Below are 19,756 nucleotides of genomic sequence, written 5' to 3'. Positions count from 1 at the left end.
TAAACAAAATATATACACTGCTCAAAAAATAAAGGGAACACTTAAACAACGCAATGTAACTCGCCAATCACACTTCTGTGAAATCAAACTGTCCACTTAGGAAGCAGCACTGATTGACAATACATTTCACATGCTGTTGTGCAAATGGAATAGACAACAGGTGGAAATTATAGGCAATTAGCAAGACACCCCCAATAAAGGAGTGGTTCTGCAGGTGGTGACCACAGACCACTTCTCAGTTCCTATGCTTCCTGGCTGATGTTTTGGTCACTTTTGAATGCTGGCGGTGCTTTCACTCTAGTGGTAGCATGAGACGGAGTCTACAACCTACACAAGTTGCTCAGGTAGTGCAGCTCATCCAGGATGGCACATCAATGCGAGCTGTGGCAAGAAGGTTTGCTGTGTCTGTCAGCGTAGTGTCCAGAGCATGGAGGTGCTACCAGGAGACAGTACATCAGGAGACGTGGAGGAGGCCGTAGGAGGGCAACAACCCAGCAGCAGGACCGCTACCTCCGCCTTTGTGCAAGGAGGAGCAGGAGGAGCACTGCCAGAGCCCTGCAAAATTACCTCCAGCAGGCCACAAATGTGCATGTGTCTGCTAAAACGGTCAGAAACAGACTCCATGAGGGTGGTATGAGGGCCCGACGTCCACAGGTGGGGGTTGTGATTACAGCCCAACACCGTGCAGGACGTTTGGCATTTGCCAGAGAACACCAGGATTGGCAAATCCGGCACTGGCGCCCTGTGCTCTTCACAGATGAAAGCTGGTTCACACTGAGTCTGGAGACGCCATGGAGAACGTTCTGCTGCCTGCAACATCCTCCAGCATGACCGGTTTGGCGGTGGGTCAGTCATGGTGTGGGGTGGCATTTCTTTGGGGGGCCGCACAGCACTCCATGTGCTCGCCAGAGGTAGCCTGACTGCCATTAGGTACCGAGATGAGATCCTCAGACCCCTTGTGAGACCATATGCTGGTGCGGTTGGCCCTGGGTTCCTCCTAATGCAAGACATTGCTAGACCTCATGTGGCTGGAGTGTGTCAGCAGTTCCTGAAAGAGGAAGGCATTGATGCTATGGACTGGCCCACCCGTTCCCCAGACCTGAATCCAATTGAGCACATCTTTGACATCATGTCTCGCTCCATCTCCCAACGCCACGTTGCACCACAGACTGTCCAGGAGTTGGCGGATGCTTTAGTCCAGGTCTGGGAGGAGATCCCTCATGAGACCATCCGCCACCTCATCAGGAGCATGCCCAGGCGTTGTAGGGAGGTCATACAGGCACATGGAGGCCACACACACTACTGAGCCTCATTTTGAGTTGTTTTAAGGACATTACATCAAAGTTGGATCAGCCTGTAGTGTGGTTTTCCACTTTTAATTTTGAGTGTGACTCCAAATCCAGACCTCCATGGGTTGATAAATTTGATTTCCATTAATCATTTTTGTGTGATTTTTGTTGTCAGCACATTCAACTATGTAAAGAAAAAAGTATTTAATAAGAATATTTCATTCATTCAGATCTAGGATGTGTTATTTACGTGTTCCCTTTATTTTTTTGAGCAGTGTATATTATTAAGCTCACTCAGATGTGCCTCACATGTAATACAACACATTATCTATTGCCAGTGTCGTATACCTACAATTTAAAAAAAATGGTCTGAGAAGAACAGCAATGGCAAGGCAATTCAAGCATAGCCAATATGCAGTGATAATGTACTGGAAGGTAGCCTACTGCACAAAGCTGTTTTTAATTGGTTAATGTTGCGTAGGCTTACGTTTTTGTCATGTAAAACAAAAAATGATGTGCGGTAGGTTTCAGCTTACATTTTGACTCTGTGATCTTGACTCAAGTTGGTGACCATTGCTTTAGTTAGATCTTAACTATACCAAACTCAAATGACTTAATACAATGATTCAGTAGATCAGGGGTCTCCAACAGGTCGATCGCAAGCTACCAGTAGCTCGCCAAACAATTCTAAAAGTACATGCAATTTTCACGTGTTCTACTGCAAACTGTCTTGAAACAAATCGCACAAGTATCAGACACTGCAAGCTCCCACCTACTATCTAGTCAACGCAACATTGACATTATCACATAACCTGGTTAGACACTATTGGCTTAAAAAGCCATACTTTACACTATCTGCCACTTAATTCCCAGCAATATTGCCCACTTTTTGTCTGTGTGTTGCATATGTAGCCAATAGGGATGGGTTGTTTGCGAACAAGCTGCTCTTTTTATACGTCTCTTTTTGGTGAACGTCAAATCCCATATGTGAAAGATGTTAATTTGACTCCCTGATTTGCATACTTTTACTATTCTTTTTTTGAGCTCGATACATCATCTGCAGATAAATGATAAAAACATTTATCTGAAGATAGTAATTCCTCAGTGCAGAAACAATCTAATGATTGAAGCAATGACATCGACTCAGAACATCCACTTTCGTTGTTTCGCTATGAACAATTGTAATGTTGAGTAAAAGTATCAAATGTATTTTTCCCTTGTTTTACATCTGAACATCATTTGGGGGAAAAAAATATATATATCATTTGGGAAAAAAAATCAGATGAATTCTTTTATTTTTGATGAACCATTATTTTACCAGGTATAAAGAAAGAACACTGTAAGAGCTGGGAGCTGGGGAAGAGTTGAAGAGGAGAAGAATGGGCCTATTTGAAGCTCGAAAAAAAAGAGTAGCTCTGCTGTGTTACATTTTTTTTTTTAAAGTAGCTCTCATGCTAGATGCAGTAGATGCTCGCTCACTTGTTTTTTAGTTTTTGCAATAGCATTGTGCACCATTACATTCCAAGGCAAAAAAAAGTGTTGTCTATATAAGTACTGAAAATAATGTCAACTCTCTTTCGCTATTTCTTTCAGGGTCAAAGGTAATGGTGAGGCAGAAGTAACGGTGACAAGAGGAACAAAACGACAACCTAAGAAGATTCTGTGTGTGTGTGTGTGTGTGTGTGTGTGTGTGTGTCAGACTTCCAGTATGTGTGATGGCGTGAATGGCCTTTGGTCGTCTTCTCGCCTCCCTCAGACATCCCTCTTCCTTCTCACCCTCATCTAACTCCCACCGCCACCCTCATCTCACCGCCCCCATTTTTGTACCATGAGAGGATCCGCCCAGTACTCGGTGAGTAGTAAGCCCGCGGCGTATCGGCGCCGCTGAGCGCTGTGCCGCGTGAGGCCCCCCCCCGGCGGCCTCTCGCGGAATGGCTTCTCTGGACCTGCCCTACCGCTGTCCTCGTTGCGGGGAGCACAAGCGCTTCCGGTCGCTGTCCTCCCTCCGCGCCCATCTGGAGTACAACCATACCTACGAGACGCTCTACGTGCTCTCCAAGTCCAACAGCGTGTGCGACGCAGCAGCCCTACTCCCCCTGGTGGCCGACGGAGACCTTCTCCTCGCTCCTTCTGTCCCCGGCATTAACCGCAGCAACAACATTAACGACCCCTTCGACGGTCTTCAACTCCGGCCTTCTGCCTTCAGGGACTTCAAGGAGCGCCGCTTCCCGTGCCGTGAGCTTCCCTGCCCGGACGACCTCGGCGGTTCATCCACAAATTCCAACGCCGCGGCTCGCTACATCCCCAATGTAGAGTTTCCCCTGGGGGAGATCTTTGTGAAGAAAGCCATGAGCGCAGCCGGGGACCCCCGCGGTTCCCACGGCAACCAAAGCACGGCCGTGGCAGTGGCGGCGAATGTGGCTGCGAGCGCGGTGGAGGCGGCCTATGAGGAGGGCTTGGCCAGGCTGAAGGCGAGAGCCTTTGAGCGTCTGGAGCTGGACGAGAGGCTGGAGAAACTCTCAGAGGAGGTAATGGTAATCATCTTATTTATTTCAGTGTTTCCCAAACCTCTCCTTGAGTGCCCCGAGCCATTCCATTTATTCAATGCATACCAGTACTACCACACCTAATCACCAAGCCCACGAAACTCATTAATTGAATCAGGCTAGTTCTGGAATACTAATGTGGAACTGCTGAGAATACTCCAAGAAGAGGTTTGGGAAACACCTGATTTAATTGAATTTCTTCCCACCACTACCCCTCTTTGGAAGAGAAAAGTAAAAAATATATTTTTGTATTTTCTCCCCTTTTTTCCAGAATTAAAAATTGTATTTATATTTTTTATATATATATATTTTTACATATGTTCCAAGACACTCAAATGAAAAAGTACTCCCCATCACCACCACTGGACTGGAACCAAAATCCCTCCTCCATTGCAGGTGGAGCAGAAGATAGCTGCACGCGTGGGCCGGCTGCAGGCGGAGCTGGAGAGGAAGAGCGGCGAGCTGGAGCGGGCCAAGCATGAGAGCGAGCGGCTGGGCCAGGAGAAACAGGACCTGGAGGACAAGGCGTCGGAGCTCTCCCGCCAGGTGGACGTTTCGGTGGAGATGCTGGCCAACCTCAAGCAGGACCTGGTCAGCAAGGAGGAGGAGCTTACCCACAAACAACAGTGAGTCACATAATATGGCGTTTTGACCTTTAGTGTATAGGCTTAGTGGAGCTGTACTGTTACTACCAGTAGGATAGGGGTTCTGCCAATCTGGCCATACATGTATAAATACAAGTGGGTCAGGCAGAAAAGTTTGCTGTTACTCAGTCAGAATGTGCATCGGCGGTTCATCTTTTTTTCCCTGCCCTCGGCCTGCTTGTTAGATATTATGCCTATTGATAGCTTGCAAACTAACCAACGTCCTCGCCATTTGAGTTCTGATGTTTTGTAGTAGGATGCAGCAGCGATCTAAATGATCAGACCGAAACATGCGAGTGAAGCAAGTGGACTGAGAAATACAGCTTCGCTCTATCCAATCGGCGAAGGAGGGTAAACGTACAGCCCGCCCTTCTCTTTACAGACAGGCTAACTAGCCAGTTGAGTTCTTAGGGCCATCTAGCACCTTGCACTTGATTGAAAGTTGCGCGCTGCCAACCAATAAATATTTTTGAAAGAAAAATTCTCGGATCAGAATCGTAGGAAAATGGCCTAATCTGTAAATAAAATACTTGTTTTGTCCGACTACTCGACACACCCCTACAGTATGAGCTCGCCCACAAACAGCAGTGAGTCTGATAATAGGGCCTACTGTAAACCTTTGATGTATTTACTACTATATTTACTACTGTCGCTCTTTACTGTTGCAAGTGAGTCAGACAATATTCTGTACAGGTTTAGCTTAACAGTATATTCTTAGTGGCTGTGATATCCCTGTGTGAGTTTGTGTTTATCTTGGACCCTTGTGGATAAGTGAGTCAATATACAGAAGCTGTTAGTGCCACGTACCGAGAATGTTTGGACCCTGGTTTTCCTGCCAAACAGTCAGGAGGCATCACATTGTTTGACTTTAACTTTGTGATGTTTGTGTCCGTAACTCTGTGTGTGTGTGAATGTGTGTTTGCCTGGACCCTTGTGGATAACTCACAGCTGATGACGGCTGCTGGGTGCTTTGGTTTCTCTCCCTTTTCACACAGTTGTCCAGAGCTGGGTCAGTGTTACTGACGCATTGGCTGAACTCCGAGGGTAAACAGAACAGTGACCCTGACATGGATGATACATCTCTCTCTCTCTCTCTCTGTCTCTGTCTCTATCTATCGATCGATGGTGCGATTCTCTCTCTCTCGATGGTGCGATTCTCTGTGGACGTCTGGTTCCTCCAGATGTGGCCTTGCTGCCGTCTCCATAACTCTCTGTGCCTGGAGCATGCCTATTGGCCGCTGTCTCCATGTCACTCAGTGCTTCAGCATGCTCATTGGCCAGTCAGGCTGAAGGTCATTTATGAACATTTGAACATCTTGGCCATGTTCTGTTATAATCTCCACCCGGCACAGCCAGAAGAGGACTGGCCACCCCACATAGCCTGGTTCCTCTCTAGGTTTCTTCCTAGGTTTTGGCCTTTCTTGGGAGTTTTTCCTAGCCACCGTGCTTCTACACCTGCATTGCTTGCTGTTTGGGGTTTTAGGCTGGGTTTCTGTACAGCACTTTGAGATATCAGCTGATGTACGAAGGGCTATATAAATATATTTGATTTGATTTGAAGGGCGGCTTGGACAGCAACATCTGGCCAATAGGAGACAATTTGGACCAGTATCACAAAGGCTCAAACCACCTGGCCTACTGTGTTTGGGGCAGCTTCAACAAGGCATAGCCGTTACACTTAATTCGTTCAGGGTGAACGGGGAACGTGAGCATAGCTGACACACTTTATTGTGGTGGTTCAGTTTAGGGTTTGTTTCATGCGAGTAAGATCGTCTCACTTAGATGGAAAACGTCTTCAGTCATCGGATGGTTCTATAATGATTTACAGTTTATAAAACATACGAATGAGCATGTTAAACCAAGACTGAAAGTGGGCTATTTTTTTACAGAAACAGATACTGTGTGTCTAGTCAGCAGATTGTGCAGTCATCCTTTCTACCTGTTCTTGATTAGGCTGAAACTGTTTATCAAAGTGCAGCTGCCTCTACTTTTAAACCCCCCCCGATGACGTTTCTCATAGCGCCCTTTGCTTTATCACAGGAAATAGTTTTATTACTCATCACTGTGTTCTTTACCAAAAGGTTGTCCGGACCTCTTTTGAAGTCAAGGAGATCACGTCATTGCGCTCTTTTTTTGTTTGTTTGCGAAGCCCTGCCCCCGCAAGCTTCCAACTTACCTAACTTCACTGTCAAGATTTGAAATGACAAGTTAACCAACACTGTGAACAGGTTTGATAACTCTGGAGACTCCTTTGGTCTCTACAGTTAGGTAAGTCAGCCTTTTTCGTTTTCTTCCTCCATATGTTTGGAATGGTCTCCAAAATACATTTTGAGTAGGTACTTTCCCTTGGGCAGTGAACAGAGGATTCTTATCATGAAGAATGTGTTTGTTTTTGTTGACTATTTTGTGTATATTTAGGTTTGTCTGTTCAATATGTTCAGCTTTTATCTGTTTTATATTGTATTTGATTGTCGATGTGTTTTATGAAATTGTATATGCAGGGCTTTGTTGTAAGAGACACCAGTCTCAATGGTGACTCCCTGATTTGAAATGAAAATGATTGGCATTGTAAGTTCAGCTCAGCCAGCATTAATGATGCATTGGAACATTAATAGAAGAGGCACAGAGAGCATCATTGCACAGTGTAGGATGTTAAAGCAACCCCTTCCTCTTTCTGTCTGCCTTTACCCCCCCCCTCCCTCTAACTCAGCAGTCAGTCTGCTAATCAGGGCTAGATAATAGGTTGGCTGTCTGCAGACAGACAGACGGATAAGTACTCTCCAGAGCAAGGCCTGGGAGGTCATCATGGCCACATTACTGCCATCGCACCGGACATACCAATGCACACAGCGCGCGCACAGTTTCAATGTGGGGAACAAACAATTGATTCCCATTCAATGTCCTATTTTCCCTAAACCTAAATAGCCTTTTTCCTTGTGGGGACTGGTGAAATGTCTCCACTTGTAATTTTCCTTATTTTACTATCCTTGTGAGGACTTCTGGTCCCCACAAGAATAGTAAAAACACACACATATATATAAACACACACACAGGTGAGGACTTCTGGTCCCCACAAGAATAGTAAAAACACACACATATATATAAACACACACACAGGTGAGGACTTCTGGCCCCCACAAGGATAGTAAAACCAAACACACACACACACACACACACAGCCTGCCAGTGTCAGTATATGAGAGCGGAGGCCCAAGGCCAACATCTCAGGTATTATGAGATGGGACTATCCCAGCACAGTGGTAATATCACTCCATTTTGAAAAGTTTGACAAAAGTTTTCAATTTTTTTTAATTTTTAGCTTGGTTCATATTCGGTGAGATACATTCTCTTTTTCTAGCTCTTGTTGTTTCAGCCTCCTTATTTTGATGGATGCTTTAACTTGCTTTGGGTAAAGTTTGTCTGCCAAATGACTATGTTGTCGTTGTAAGAGTGATGAATATCCTGTCGCTAAGGCACCCTCTACGAAGGTCATAGACCCAACTACCATTTGTCTGAGTCGTTTTGACTTTCTCCGTTATGCCAAAGACATTGGATGTGTACCTAATGGCACCTTATTCCCTATGCACTGAACTACTTTTAACACGGGCCCTATGGTCCATGTTGAAAAGTAGTGTACTACATCGGGACTAGGGTGCCATTTGGGATGCAGCCCATTGGCTCTCCTTGTGTGGAAGAAAAGCTGGCAACTCAACAGTAAGGTCTTTCTGACACTGAAATGTAGGCTAGCTGCAGAGATGGAAAAAGTGCATCACAGACTGTGAATGTTCAGGGTAAGCCGCAAAAGATGACTCAGCGGTGTGGTTGACGATGGCCGCTGCGTCTTCTCAGCATGATGGGAGATATACAAGTTGTCGTATTAAATGATCATTTTATGATATTTTTGAACCGTCTAGTGTCTTGAAAATTTGGTTTAGCCCGTTTCTACATAAAATGATAAATATATGGGCCTAATATAAGCGTTATTATTTTTATTAGATGTCCTTGTCAAGGGAAGGTATAATTTTCTTGTATTCAATCAGAACTCAACCATTTATAGAATAGGCAAGCAGAGAAAGTCAACCTCTTTACTTCAACAGTCAGCCACTACAGTCCGAAATAGGGTCTTTTAGACTAATTTGCGATAACATAAATCATTTCAGGGTTACGCAACTAAAGTGTTGCCTCAGGATAAAAATGTAATGTGATATGTAGTTAAGCTGAGCCTTCCCAGTAATTTCAATGTTTCATCACGTGTGTGTGTGCTCGCTAATAGACTCACAGATCGGAATTGAAAACCTAGGCATAATTTGTCTCTTCTCAAGATGCCCCTTGCTATTTTATATATATAAAGAAACGTCCCTTTTTCAGGACCCTGTCTTTCAAAGATAATTGTTAAAAATCCAAATAACTTCACAGGTCTTCATTGTAAAGGGTTTAAACACTGTTTCCCATGTTTGTTCAATGAACCATAAACAATTAATGCACATGCACCTGTGGAACGGTCGTTAAGACACTAACAGCTTACAGACGGTAGGCAATTAAGGTCACAGTTATGAAAACTGAGGACACTAAAGAAGCCTTTCTACTGACTCTGGAAAAACACCAAAAGAAAGATGCCCAGGGTCCCTGCTCATCTGCGTGAACATGCCTTAGGCATGCTGCAAGGAGGCATGAGGGCTGGAGATGAGGCCAGGGCAATAAATTGCAATTTCTGTACTGTGAGACGCCTAAGACGGCGCTAGAGGGAGACAGGATGGACAGCTGATCGTCCTTGCAGTGGCAGACCACGTGTAACCTAGAGGTCGAAAGAAAGGCACACCTATTTAGACACACAGGCCAGGTATGGCCTGATATCATTGGTTAATTCTCATATTAAAATAGCATACAAAAAACATAAATGGATAGCGTACGATCATAGATACAATTTGACTACATAAGCCTACAAACATTTGCAATGGCAAAATCACAAGAATGGCTTCAGATTAAAGTCTACGTTGAGACCGAAGGGAGCATTAAAGATCCAAGCAGCCTCTTGCTTTAACAATAAATGATCAAGGTCACCCCCTCTCCTAGGGAGGGTGACATGTTCAATGCCAATATAACGCAGAGACAAAATCGCGTTGTTTTCTTCCAAAAAAGTGGGCCGCAACTGGATAAGTCAAGTTTTTGCACCTAATGGTGCAACGATGCTCTGAGACTTACTTCGTGCTTTGTTTTACCCACACAATTCTTACCACAAGGACAAGTTATATGATAAATAACTGCCTTAGTGGAGCACGTAATAACACCTTTTATTGTGGGTGTTTGAAGGATCTACATTTGTAAGTGCCATTGCATTGAGCACAGCCATTACATTTGTAGTTTCCATCCAGTAGGGGTGCAAATAGACATCGTTCAGGAATATCTGGGGGTGGTAAATCAGAGTGTACCAATTGGTCTCTGAGATTTCTGCCCCGCGAGAATACGACCAAGGGAAGGTCCGAAAACACATTACAGAGGCGATCATCGGATCTTAGAATGTGCCAATGTTTGAACGATTCCCTTAAAAGACCACGTGTAACAACACCTGCACAGGATCGGTACAGCCGAACATCACACCTGTGGGACAGGTAAAGGATGGCAACAACAACTGCCCGAGTTTCACCAGGAATGCACAGTCCCTCAATCCCTCCATGGAGGAGTGGGGTAACATCTCACAGCAAGAACTGGCAAATCTGGTGCAGTCCATGATAGATACACCAGATACTGACTGTTACTTTTGATTTTTGATTGTTGAATCTTGTTATGTTCATACAAATATTTACAAATGTTAAGTTTGCTGAAATTAAACGCAGTTGACAGTGAGAGGACGTTTCTTTTTTTGCTGAGTTTATATTAGATGACTTATTCAGGTTTACTGGCTTGGCAACTCATTAACCAAACACATTGTGCCAGGAAGTCAGGAAGAGGGATGTTCTTTTTCTAACCCACTTTGATCTTATCAGGTAAAAGGCAGCAGATTGCCCAAGTCATTTGCATTGTAATGCCAGCGCTGTGCTTTGATTGGGGAAATGAAAGTTGTCCAATAATAGCCCGGGGCATGTCAGTGTGAGCAGTGACGATTGGCTGTTCATGGAGCGTTTACGCAGTTGATTGGATGGGAGAGTCATTAAACTCTTCCTGCTGTGATCTGAAATGAAGGTCAAGGGACATGAGGAAAACCACAGGTTGTTGTAGATAGCAGGGCAACTAGGGGCTTATTCAGACTGAAGAGGGTTTGAAACAATGGAATTTCAAATGACATTACATGTACAATACACTTTTCGCCATTCAAAGGATCAGAGAATGAATGTAAGCTACAGCTAGCTAGCACTGTAGTGCATAAAATGTGGCAAGGAGTGAGAAAGACAGAACAGTTTTGAACAAAGTAATGTCTTCCAAAATGAAGGGGAAGCTAGAGAGATTTCTTAATTTCCCCCCACTTACTTAACTAGCAAATGCAGCTAGCTAGTTCAGCCTACTCAAACACCCCTCTCAAACATAGCATCCCTATGTTAGCTAGCTGGCTATGACTATCCAATACAGCACTAGAACTCATACCTATATTTGTGCAATAGAAACTCTCGCTTGAAACTGTTGGACTAATGATTACACCCTACATCATCTAGATGCAAGCAAGAGTGTGCAAGGCGGAATTGAATGTGTCAAATGTTTTCTCTCAACCTATGTGCTCCTACGTTGTAAACTTTCATTCATAGGCTAGGTTGTAGCAACCTCCTAATGGACTTAGGGAAAATTTGATTATCAATTCAAGTAGGCTAAACCTATCGCTGTTACATTGAACTGGGTGAATGGAATATGAATGACAGCCATCCATTATGCTGTAATAGAAATAAGGCCGCTCTCATGAAAAAAACTATCTTCATCTTAAATAGCACTGACCATGTGGGGCGGTGGGTAGCCTAGTGGTTAGAGCTTTGGGCCAGTAGCCAAACGGTTGCTCGATCGAATCTCCAAGCTGACAAGGTAAAAATCGGTTTCTGGCCCTGAACAAGGCAGTTAATCCACTGTTCCTAGGCCGTCATTGTAAATAAGAATTTGTTCTTAACTGACTTGCCTAGTTAAATAAATAAAATGACTGATCTGGAAAATAAAAATAAAAACACTGCAAAATTATCAGTTTCTTTGGTTGTACTATTTATAGGTATGTTTAAAACAAAATGTTAATTTACCCATTCTATAAACTACTGGCAATATTTCTCCCAAATACCAAATAAAAATATTGTCATTTAGAGCATTTATTTGCAGAAAATGATAACTGGTCAAAATAACAAAAAGGTGCAGTGTTGTCAGACCTTGAATAATGCAAAGAGAATAAGTAAACAACACAATACTTATGTTTTTATCTTAGGAAGACTTCTGAAATCAATATTGGGTGGAATAACCCTGATTTATCAATCACAGCTTTCATGCGTCTTGGCATGCTCTCTCCACCAGTCTTTCACATTGATGTTGGGTGACTTTATGCCATCCTGGCGGAAAACTTCAAGCAGCTCGGCTTTGACCATCTTCCTCTAGATCAAATTCGAGGTTTTGAATAGGGTTCAGGTCTGGAGATTGGTCTGGCCATGACAGGGTCTTGATCTGGTGGTCCTCCATTCACACCTTGATTGACCTGGCCGTGTGGCATGGAGCATTGTCCTGCTGGAAAAAAAACAATCCTCAGAGTTGGGGAACATTGTCAGAGCAGAAGGAAGCAAGTTTTCTTCCAGGACATCCTTGTACGTGGCTTGATTCATGCGTCCTTCACAAAGACAAATCTGCCCGACTCCAGCCTTTCTGAAGCACCCCCAGATCATCACCGATCCTCCACCAAATGTCACTGTGTTTGTGAGACACTGTGGCTTGTAGGCCTCTCCAGGTCTCGCACCCACTGTGAAATCTGGTGGATATGAACTTATTTTCTTTGCATTATTAGAGATCTGACAACACTGCATCTTTTTAGTTATTTTGACCAGTTGTCATTTTCTCTAAATGACCATTTTTATTTGGAATGTGGGAGAAATGTTGTCAGTTTATAGAATAAAACAAAAATTTCCATTTTACCCAAACACGTAACTATAAATAGTAAAACCAGAGAAACTGATCATTTTGTATGCATACATACATGGTCAGCGCTACTGTCCCTGTGATTTATGCCCCACACCCAGCCAGGGTGGGCTGAGTGAATGACCAAGCCCCTAGTGAGAACATCAAAAGGCCACTCTCAATGCGACGCAATTTCAGTACCGTATTTCATCTAACGTATTTCATGCTCATTCCCTTAAGAGGGAGGGTGGGAGGGAGGAGGGCGGCTTACAATGTCTCTCCGATGTGATGCTGCTGTGGAAACAGGTTCGTTCTGCGCCAAGCGAGGCAGCATTCCCAGAATGCAAAGCGTTACTGTCCGGGTAGGGAGGAGCCAGTGTCTTAGAGCAGTGGGTTCACACACATGCACTTGCATACACACACACCAATGAGAGAGACACACACACACACACCAATGAGAGACACACACACACACACACACCAATGAGAGAGACTCACACTCAACTGACGGGAGATTTCCTTAATGATATGGAAAAAAGGTTGACATTTAAAGCGGTGTGTAAATAGAATCTATGCTATGTGACTGTAGAATGAATGCTTTACATCTTATAGTACATCAGTGCACGCATGATAGAACAGCAAAGAATGTACTTCCATTTTGCTATACCACAATGCTGGATGCTTCTCCCTTCCGTTTCATCGGCAAAACAATAACACATGCACTGGTACGATCAGTGGCGTTGTTTCACCTTATGCGCCTAGTCCAAAAATTGATGTTCCAATCCTAGATTGCCCCTTTTAACAGACTCCTTTTTTAAAGATGAATAATTTAAACCTCAACCGAAGGCACTGACACAAAATGAAGTCACTTTATGAGAAATGCATGTTACAGCCCTGAGCATAGATATGGAGAAACCAGGAAGTTAGGGGATTGATAATGAACCCCGGCCTGAGTTTAGATGATGGAGGGTTTGATTTGCAGGTCCTTGGCTTTGGGGAGAGGAAGAGGTGAGTGAGTGGGGAATAGAAACCAATTGAAGAGAGCATGAGCAAGAGGACAGGCGCAATGGAGAGACTTCCGACACACCTCTCCAATTAGGTTGACCGTGTCGTAATGACGTTAGCTCAAGTCTTGGTTCTAGGTGTTGATGTGAGCTTGCAAGATGGCATGTGTGAATACTGCCATCACCAGGTGATTAAGATCAGGTCTTCCCTTTCTCCCCCCCCCCCATGTTTCAGAATCAGAAGAGGAAACTCAAACCAGATGAATACATTGATATCCCCTCTTCTTCACCCTTATTAGCACGATCCGATAAGACCATAAAATAACCATTAGACCAAGGCTTCAAACAGAAGCAGAGAAGGAAGTCCCGCTATCCCTCAGCCATTATTTAGCATTCGAGAATATAACGAATCTGTAGAAAGGAGAGTCTTGATTTTGTCATTGACTCATTTGACAGAATTGTCAAAGCATTCTATTGACTAGGGCTGTGATGATACCAGTATAGGAAAAAAGATTCCCAAGGCATAAATGAAAACACTAAGCAGACAGAACTCTCTAGTCCTTTTTAAAAAACTGCTGTATATAAAATATTGTGTTGCTATAGATTGGAAAATAAGTGGATAAATCTGACTCGGAATGTTTGTTTCCAACATTAGGAACTGTTTTCCAACAACGTTTGTTTCCAACATTAGGAACTGTTTTCCTAAAGAAGTTTCCTTGCCACGTACTAACGAGTATCACGATACTGGTATTGTCCCGGCCCTACTATTGACCGTAGGATGACATTCTATACGACAAAACGCACCGCATAGACTCACGTCTGAAAGCAGCAGGTGTTAGCGATAACCTGCGGGGTGTCGACATACGGTGACGATTCTATATGTTGTATCGACGGGAAATGTATAGAAAATGATGGCCGACATTTCTACTCGGAGGTGACAGGACGGCTAATCGTTGCTTTTAACCATTTGTGAGCACGATGTGTTTTGTCCTTTGGGATAGGTAGGCTACATTTTAAAATACATTCACTCAATCCAATAGTAGAGCACCGGGACCTGGATTAGGGTTTCTTGGAAATCAAGGACCTCAGGGAGAGAAGGCTTTGAAAACAGGTCGATGAGCTTCATCAACATGATCAAGGCCGACTCATTTTTTTTTTTTTGTCCTTCGTTGCTACCTGGGTCTCGTGCACCCTCCTATTCTCTAGCTTGTCTCCTCCTACATCTGTCGCTCACTGTCTCTTTCACTGCCTCTCCTTTATTCTAGTGCTCTCTTCTCACCTCACCCTCGACAGGCTGCTGCTTCTCTCTTTCTTTGTCTCCCTCCTTCCCTCTGTACCACATGTTCTCTCTCACGGTTCAGTATTATTCAATAGATTGTGTGTGTGTGTAAAATATATATGTGTGTGTGTGTGGTGTGTAAGCATTTGTTCCATGCATATGCGTGTGTGTACGTAAAACAAACACATCTACTTAGTCCCATCCAGGTGACTAAGTAGAATCCGTAATAAGCGCTTGTCACTTGTCTGAGCGACACCACAAAGCAACTATTTATAAAAGGTATTTTCTATCTGTCTGTCATGCATGGCTTTTAATGAATTATTTCACTCCATGAATATTAATGCTGTATAATATTGAATTAATAACCAGTGATCATGACAACTATGAAAGACGGACTGACCAGTGATGATAATTAACATATAAACAGGACCACTTTACAAGATCATGTCTGTGTCCTAAGTGGCACCCTATTAAGGGCACTATATTTGACCAGGGTCCTTAGGGGTCAGGTCAAAGGTAGTGCAATATATAGGGAATAGGATGCCATTTGGAATGCCGACCGTGTCTTATTCATCGTGGCTGTTGTGGCTTGTTGGACCCTTGGGTGTACAGAGCGAGTCAGGGGTGCGTCCCAAATGGCACCCTATTCCCTATGCAGACCCCCAAGGGTCCTGGTAAAAGAAAAGTGTGCACTAAATAGGGTGTAATTTGGGACATGGCCCCTCTGTCTGTCTCATCTCAAGTGAGGGTGGCTGGCTGTAAGCTAGTGTGACTATTCATTAGCCCCTCTTATCATGGTCATTAGCCCTAGATGGATAGATACTAGATCCTGTTCATGTATATTTCCCCTATCTTTATATCCATGAACAGCAGTGGTTTAGATCATTATCGTTTGGCGACTATTACATTTCTATCTGCTTTCATCCCTTTGTCCTTCTTGGCCCTCCGCGCTTCCCTTCTTCCACGGGATCATTATTCTTCAGTCAGCATGACACTCTTTTCCTGTTACAACGTCATAGCATACCATGATCTCCTTTAGAAAGCACTGTTGGAATATGCTCCCTGGAATATCCTTTTGCCTTCCACTCCATCATTGTGTGTTAGCATGATGATTAGCATTTCCCAATAGAATGTGCTGCTGTCCATGCTAGCATCGTTAGCTAATATGCTAATGCTACAATTCAGGCTAATTGCCTTCTGTAGGTCAGCAAAGGGAATGATTAGCATTCAGTGAGACACATTGTAATAAGCTAGGTGATAACAGTTTAGGGTGCCTGGCTTGGACCCTACTGGACACCCATCCACTTAACCGGAGGTGATTTAGCAGCGGATTTATGAGCAAAGTCTAATTCTCATTAGTCCCGGCCTCCCTGGTCCTCTGCTCACCTCATTGATTACCAAAACATTCATTTACATCCTATGATTACTAATTAGGCATTGTACCCTGTCTGAAATCGTCCTGTTAGTAGCATATGGGGGTGTGCGACACATCCTCCTCAGCCTTGTGCTACTGAACAGCTAGCTTTTCGTGTAGCGCCAAATGGTAAGACGCTTCAGGAGGGAGGTCACGTGCGCTAGCAGGGCAGAGGTCCTGGGTTTGAGCCTCGGTGTGAGCCGAATCGGGAGGAAGTGGTACTCGCTAAGAAGCATTGTGACGTCCTTTACATTAGCATGTGACATACTCACACTTGATCCTTTCTGATACATTTCATTTTTCATCTTGGTCCCTGCAATGCAAAACACATAGTAGTTCAATAGATACACTGAGTATGTAAAACATTAGGGATATTAAGTTGCACCCCCCTTTGCCCCCAGAACAGCCTCAATTTGTCGGGGCATGTTGACTCCAATGTGTCCCACAGCTTTGTCAAATTGGCTGGGTGTCCTTTGGGTGGTGGACCATTCTTGATGCCCACAGGAAACTGTTGAGAGTGAAAAACTAAGTAGCTTTTCAGTTCGACACACCGATGTGCCCTGGCACCTACCACCATACCCCCGTTCAAGGGCACTTAAATATTTTGTTTCGCTCATTCACCCTCTAAATGGCACACATACAATACATGTCTCAATTGTCTCCAGGCTTAAAAATCCTTCTTTAACCTTTCACCTCCCCTTCAGCAACACTGATTTGAAATGGATTTAACAGGTGACATCAATAAGGGATCATAGCTTTCATCCGGATTTACCTGGTCAATCTGTCATGGAAAGAGCAGCTGTTCCTAATGTTTTGTACACTCAGTGTATATCTATATTATTATACATGTGAAGAATGCAAATCTTGCAAATTGTATTTCCATTTAAAAGACCGTCCTAATCATGCCTTCCATTTTATTTATAGATAATCAGGATGCATCCCAAGTTGCACCTGATTCCCTCTTTACATTTTATGACATTTAGCAGACATTCTTATACAGAGCGACTTGCAGTAGTGAGTGCCTACATTTTTGTACTTTTTCTACTGGTCCCCCGTGGGAATCGAACCCACAACCCTGGTGTTGCAAGCGCCATGCTCTACCAACTGTAGTGCACTACATTTGACCAAGCACCCTAAATTATCATTCTCTCTTGCTGAAGCAGATTGACTTCTGCAGGTGAGATTTGCACCCCTGTATAAAAGGCAACATGAAATTGGTCTGTATCTGACCCTGAAACTAGCACCCGATAGCATTATATCAGCCGCACAGTGCCCTTTCATCCTGGCATGGTGAGACAGATCCTGCAAATAGAGCCCCACAGTGGAGGTGTCATACTACCCATAAAACCTAGCGATCAAACAGGGAAATGGTTCCAATTGTTTTTCCACCATACATTTTAGAAACACTTCAAATAAGGGCTGTGTTTCGTGTAGGTTTACCCTGGCGTGCCATTTTCATAACCACGTAAATCTCTCTCGGACAAAGTGACTATTTACGATCAGATTTGAACATGCTAATTAACATAAGTAGACATTGAAGACTACAAATCCCTGCAAGCTCCTGCACGTAATCTCTAGCACCGTTTGCTAACAGGTACATTTACAGAAATGCAGCCAATTTATTCATTACTACATTTAGCTTACATTAGATGGTTAATCCAGAGATTCTTACTTTTGCCTCAAATTGGCACATTCATCCAGATCATCATGGGATTTGTAGTTCTTTAGCAGCTAATTAGCATTACATTTTGGGGGGGTAAATATAGATTTCAGACCCCTTGACTTTTCCCACATTTTATTACGTTACAACCTTATTCTAAAATTGATGAGAGAAAAAACGAATCCATCTACACACACTACCCCATAATGACAAAGCAAAAACAGGTTTTTAGACATTTTTGCAAAAGTATTAAATAAAAACTGATCACATTTACATAAGTATTCGGACACTTTACTCAGTACTTTGTTGAAGCACTTTTTGGCAGCGATTACAGCCTCGAGTCTCCTTGGGTATGACGCTACAAGTTTGGCACACCTGTATTTGGGGAGTTTCTCCTATTCTTCTCTGCAGATCCTCTCAAGCTCTGTCAGGTTGGATGGGGAGCGTTGCCACACAGCTATTTTCAGGTCTCCAGAGATGTTCGATCGGGTTCAATTCCGGGCTCTGGCTGGGCCACTCAAGGACATTCAGAGACTTGTCCTGAAGCCACTCCTGCGTTGTTTTGGCTGTGTGCTTAGGGTCATTGTCCTGTTGGAAGGTGAACCTTCGCCCCCAGTCTGAGGTCCTGAGTGCTCTGGATCAGGTTTTTTATCAAGGATCTCTTTGTACTTTGTTCCGTTGATCTGTCCCTGCTTCTGAAAAACATACCCACAGTATGACGATGCCATCATCATGCTTCACCGTAGGGATTGTGCCAGGTTTCCTCCAGACATGATGCTTAGCATTCAGGTCAAAGAGTTCGATCTTGGTTTCATCGGACCAGAGAACCTCGTTTCTCATGGTCTGAGAGTCTTTAGGTGCCTTTTTGGCAAACTCCAAGCAGGCTGTCATGTGTATTTTACTGAGGAGTGGCTTCTGTCTGGCCACTCTACCATAAAGCCCTGATTGGTGGAGTGCTGCAGAGATCATTGTCCTTCTGGAAGGTTCTCCCATCTCCACAGAGGAACTCTAAAGCACTGTCTGTGACCATCAGGTTCTTGGTCACCTCCCTGACCAAGGCCCTTCTCCTCCGATTGCTCAGTTTTGCTGGGTGGCCAGCTCTAGGAAGAGTCTTGGTGGTTCAATGCTGCAAAAATGTTTTGGTACCCTTCCCCAGATCTGTACCTTCGACACAATCCTGTCTCTGAGCTCTACGGACAATTATTTTGGCCTCATGGCTTGCTTTTTGCTGTGACATGCACTGACAACTATGGGACCTTTTTATATAGACAGGTTTATGTCTTTCCAAATCATGTCCATTCAATTGAATTTACCACATGTGGACTCCAAGTTGTAGAAACATATCAAGGATGATCAATGGAAACCGGATGCACCGGAGGTCAATTCAATTTCGAGTGTCACCGCAAAGGATCTGAGAACTTTTGTAAATCATTTGAAAAAATGTATAAACATTTGAGAAAATGTATAAACTGTTTTCTTTGTCATTATGGTATTTTGTGTAGATTTCTGAAGATTTTTTTTTAATCCATTTGATAATAAGGCTGTAATGTAACAAAATGGAAAAGGTCAAGGGGTCTGAATACTTTCCGAAGGCACTGTATATTGATAAGTCACCATGTCTGAGAGATTTACACAGCCATTAAAACGTTACGCCAGGGTAAGCCTACACGAAACGTTACGCCAGGGTAAGCCTACACGAAACGTTACGCCAGGGTAAGTCTACACGAAACGTTACGCCAGGGTAAGCCTACACGAAACGTTACGCCAGGGTAAGCCTACACGAAACGTTACGCCAGGGTAAGCCTACACGAAACGTTACGCCAGGGTAAGCCTACACGAAACGTTACGCCAGG

General features: G+C 43.8%; 1 protein-coding gene across 1 annotated transcript in view; it reads left to right on the top strand.

The window, feature by feature from the left end:
- LOC112231585 (F-box only protein 41-like) overlaps positions 1 to 19,756 on the top strand; it is a 134,202-nt gene that overhangs the window by 28,301 nt on the left and 86,145 nt on the right. The window contains exons 2-3 of the mRNA XM_042312104.1: positions 2,883 to 3,817; positions 4,232 to 4,461. Coding sequence (XP_042168038.1) covers positions 3,221 to 3,817; positions 4,232 to 4,461 — 827 coding nt within the window. The 5' untranslated portion in view covers positions 2,883 to 3,220. The remainder of the gene's footprint in view (positions 1 to 2,882; positions 3,818 to 4,231; positions 4,462 to 19,756) is intronic.

Source organism: Oncorhynchus tshawytscha, linkage group LG34, assembly GCF_018296145.1.
Source record: "Oncorhynchus tshawytscha isolate Ot180627B linkage group LG34, Otsh_v2.0, whole genome shotgun sequence".
NCBI classification, from domain to species: Eukaryota; Metazoa; Chordata; class Actinopteri; order Salmoniformes; family Salmonidae; genus Oncorhynchus; species Oncorhynchus tshawytscha.
This window is presented reverse-complemented; position numbering and strand designations above follow the sequence as displayed.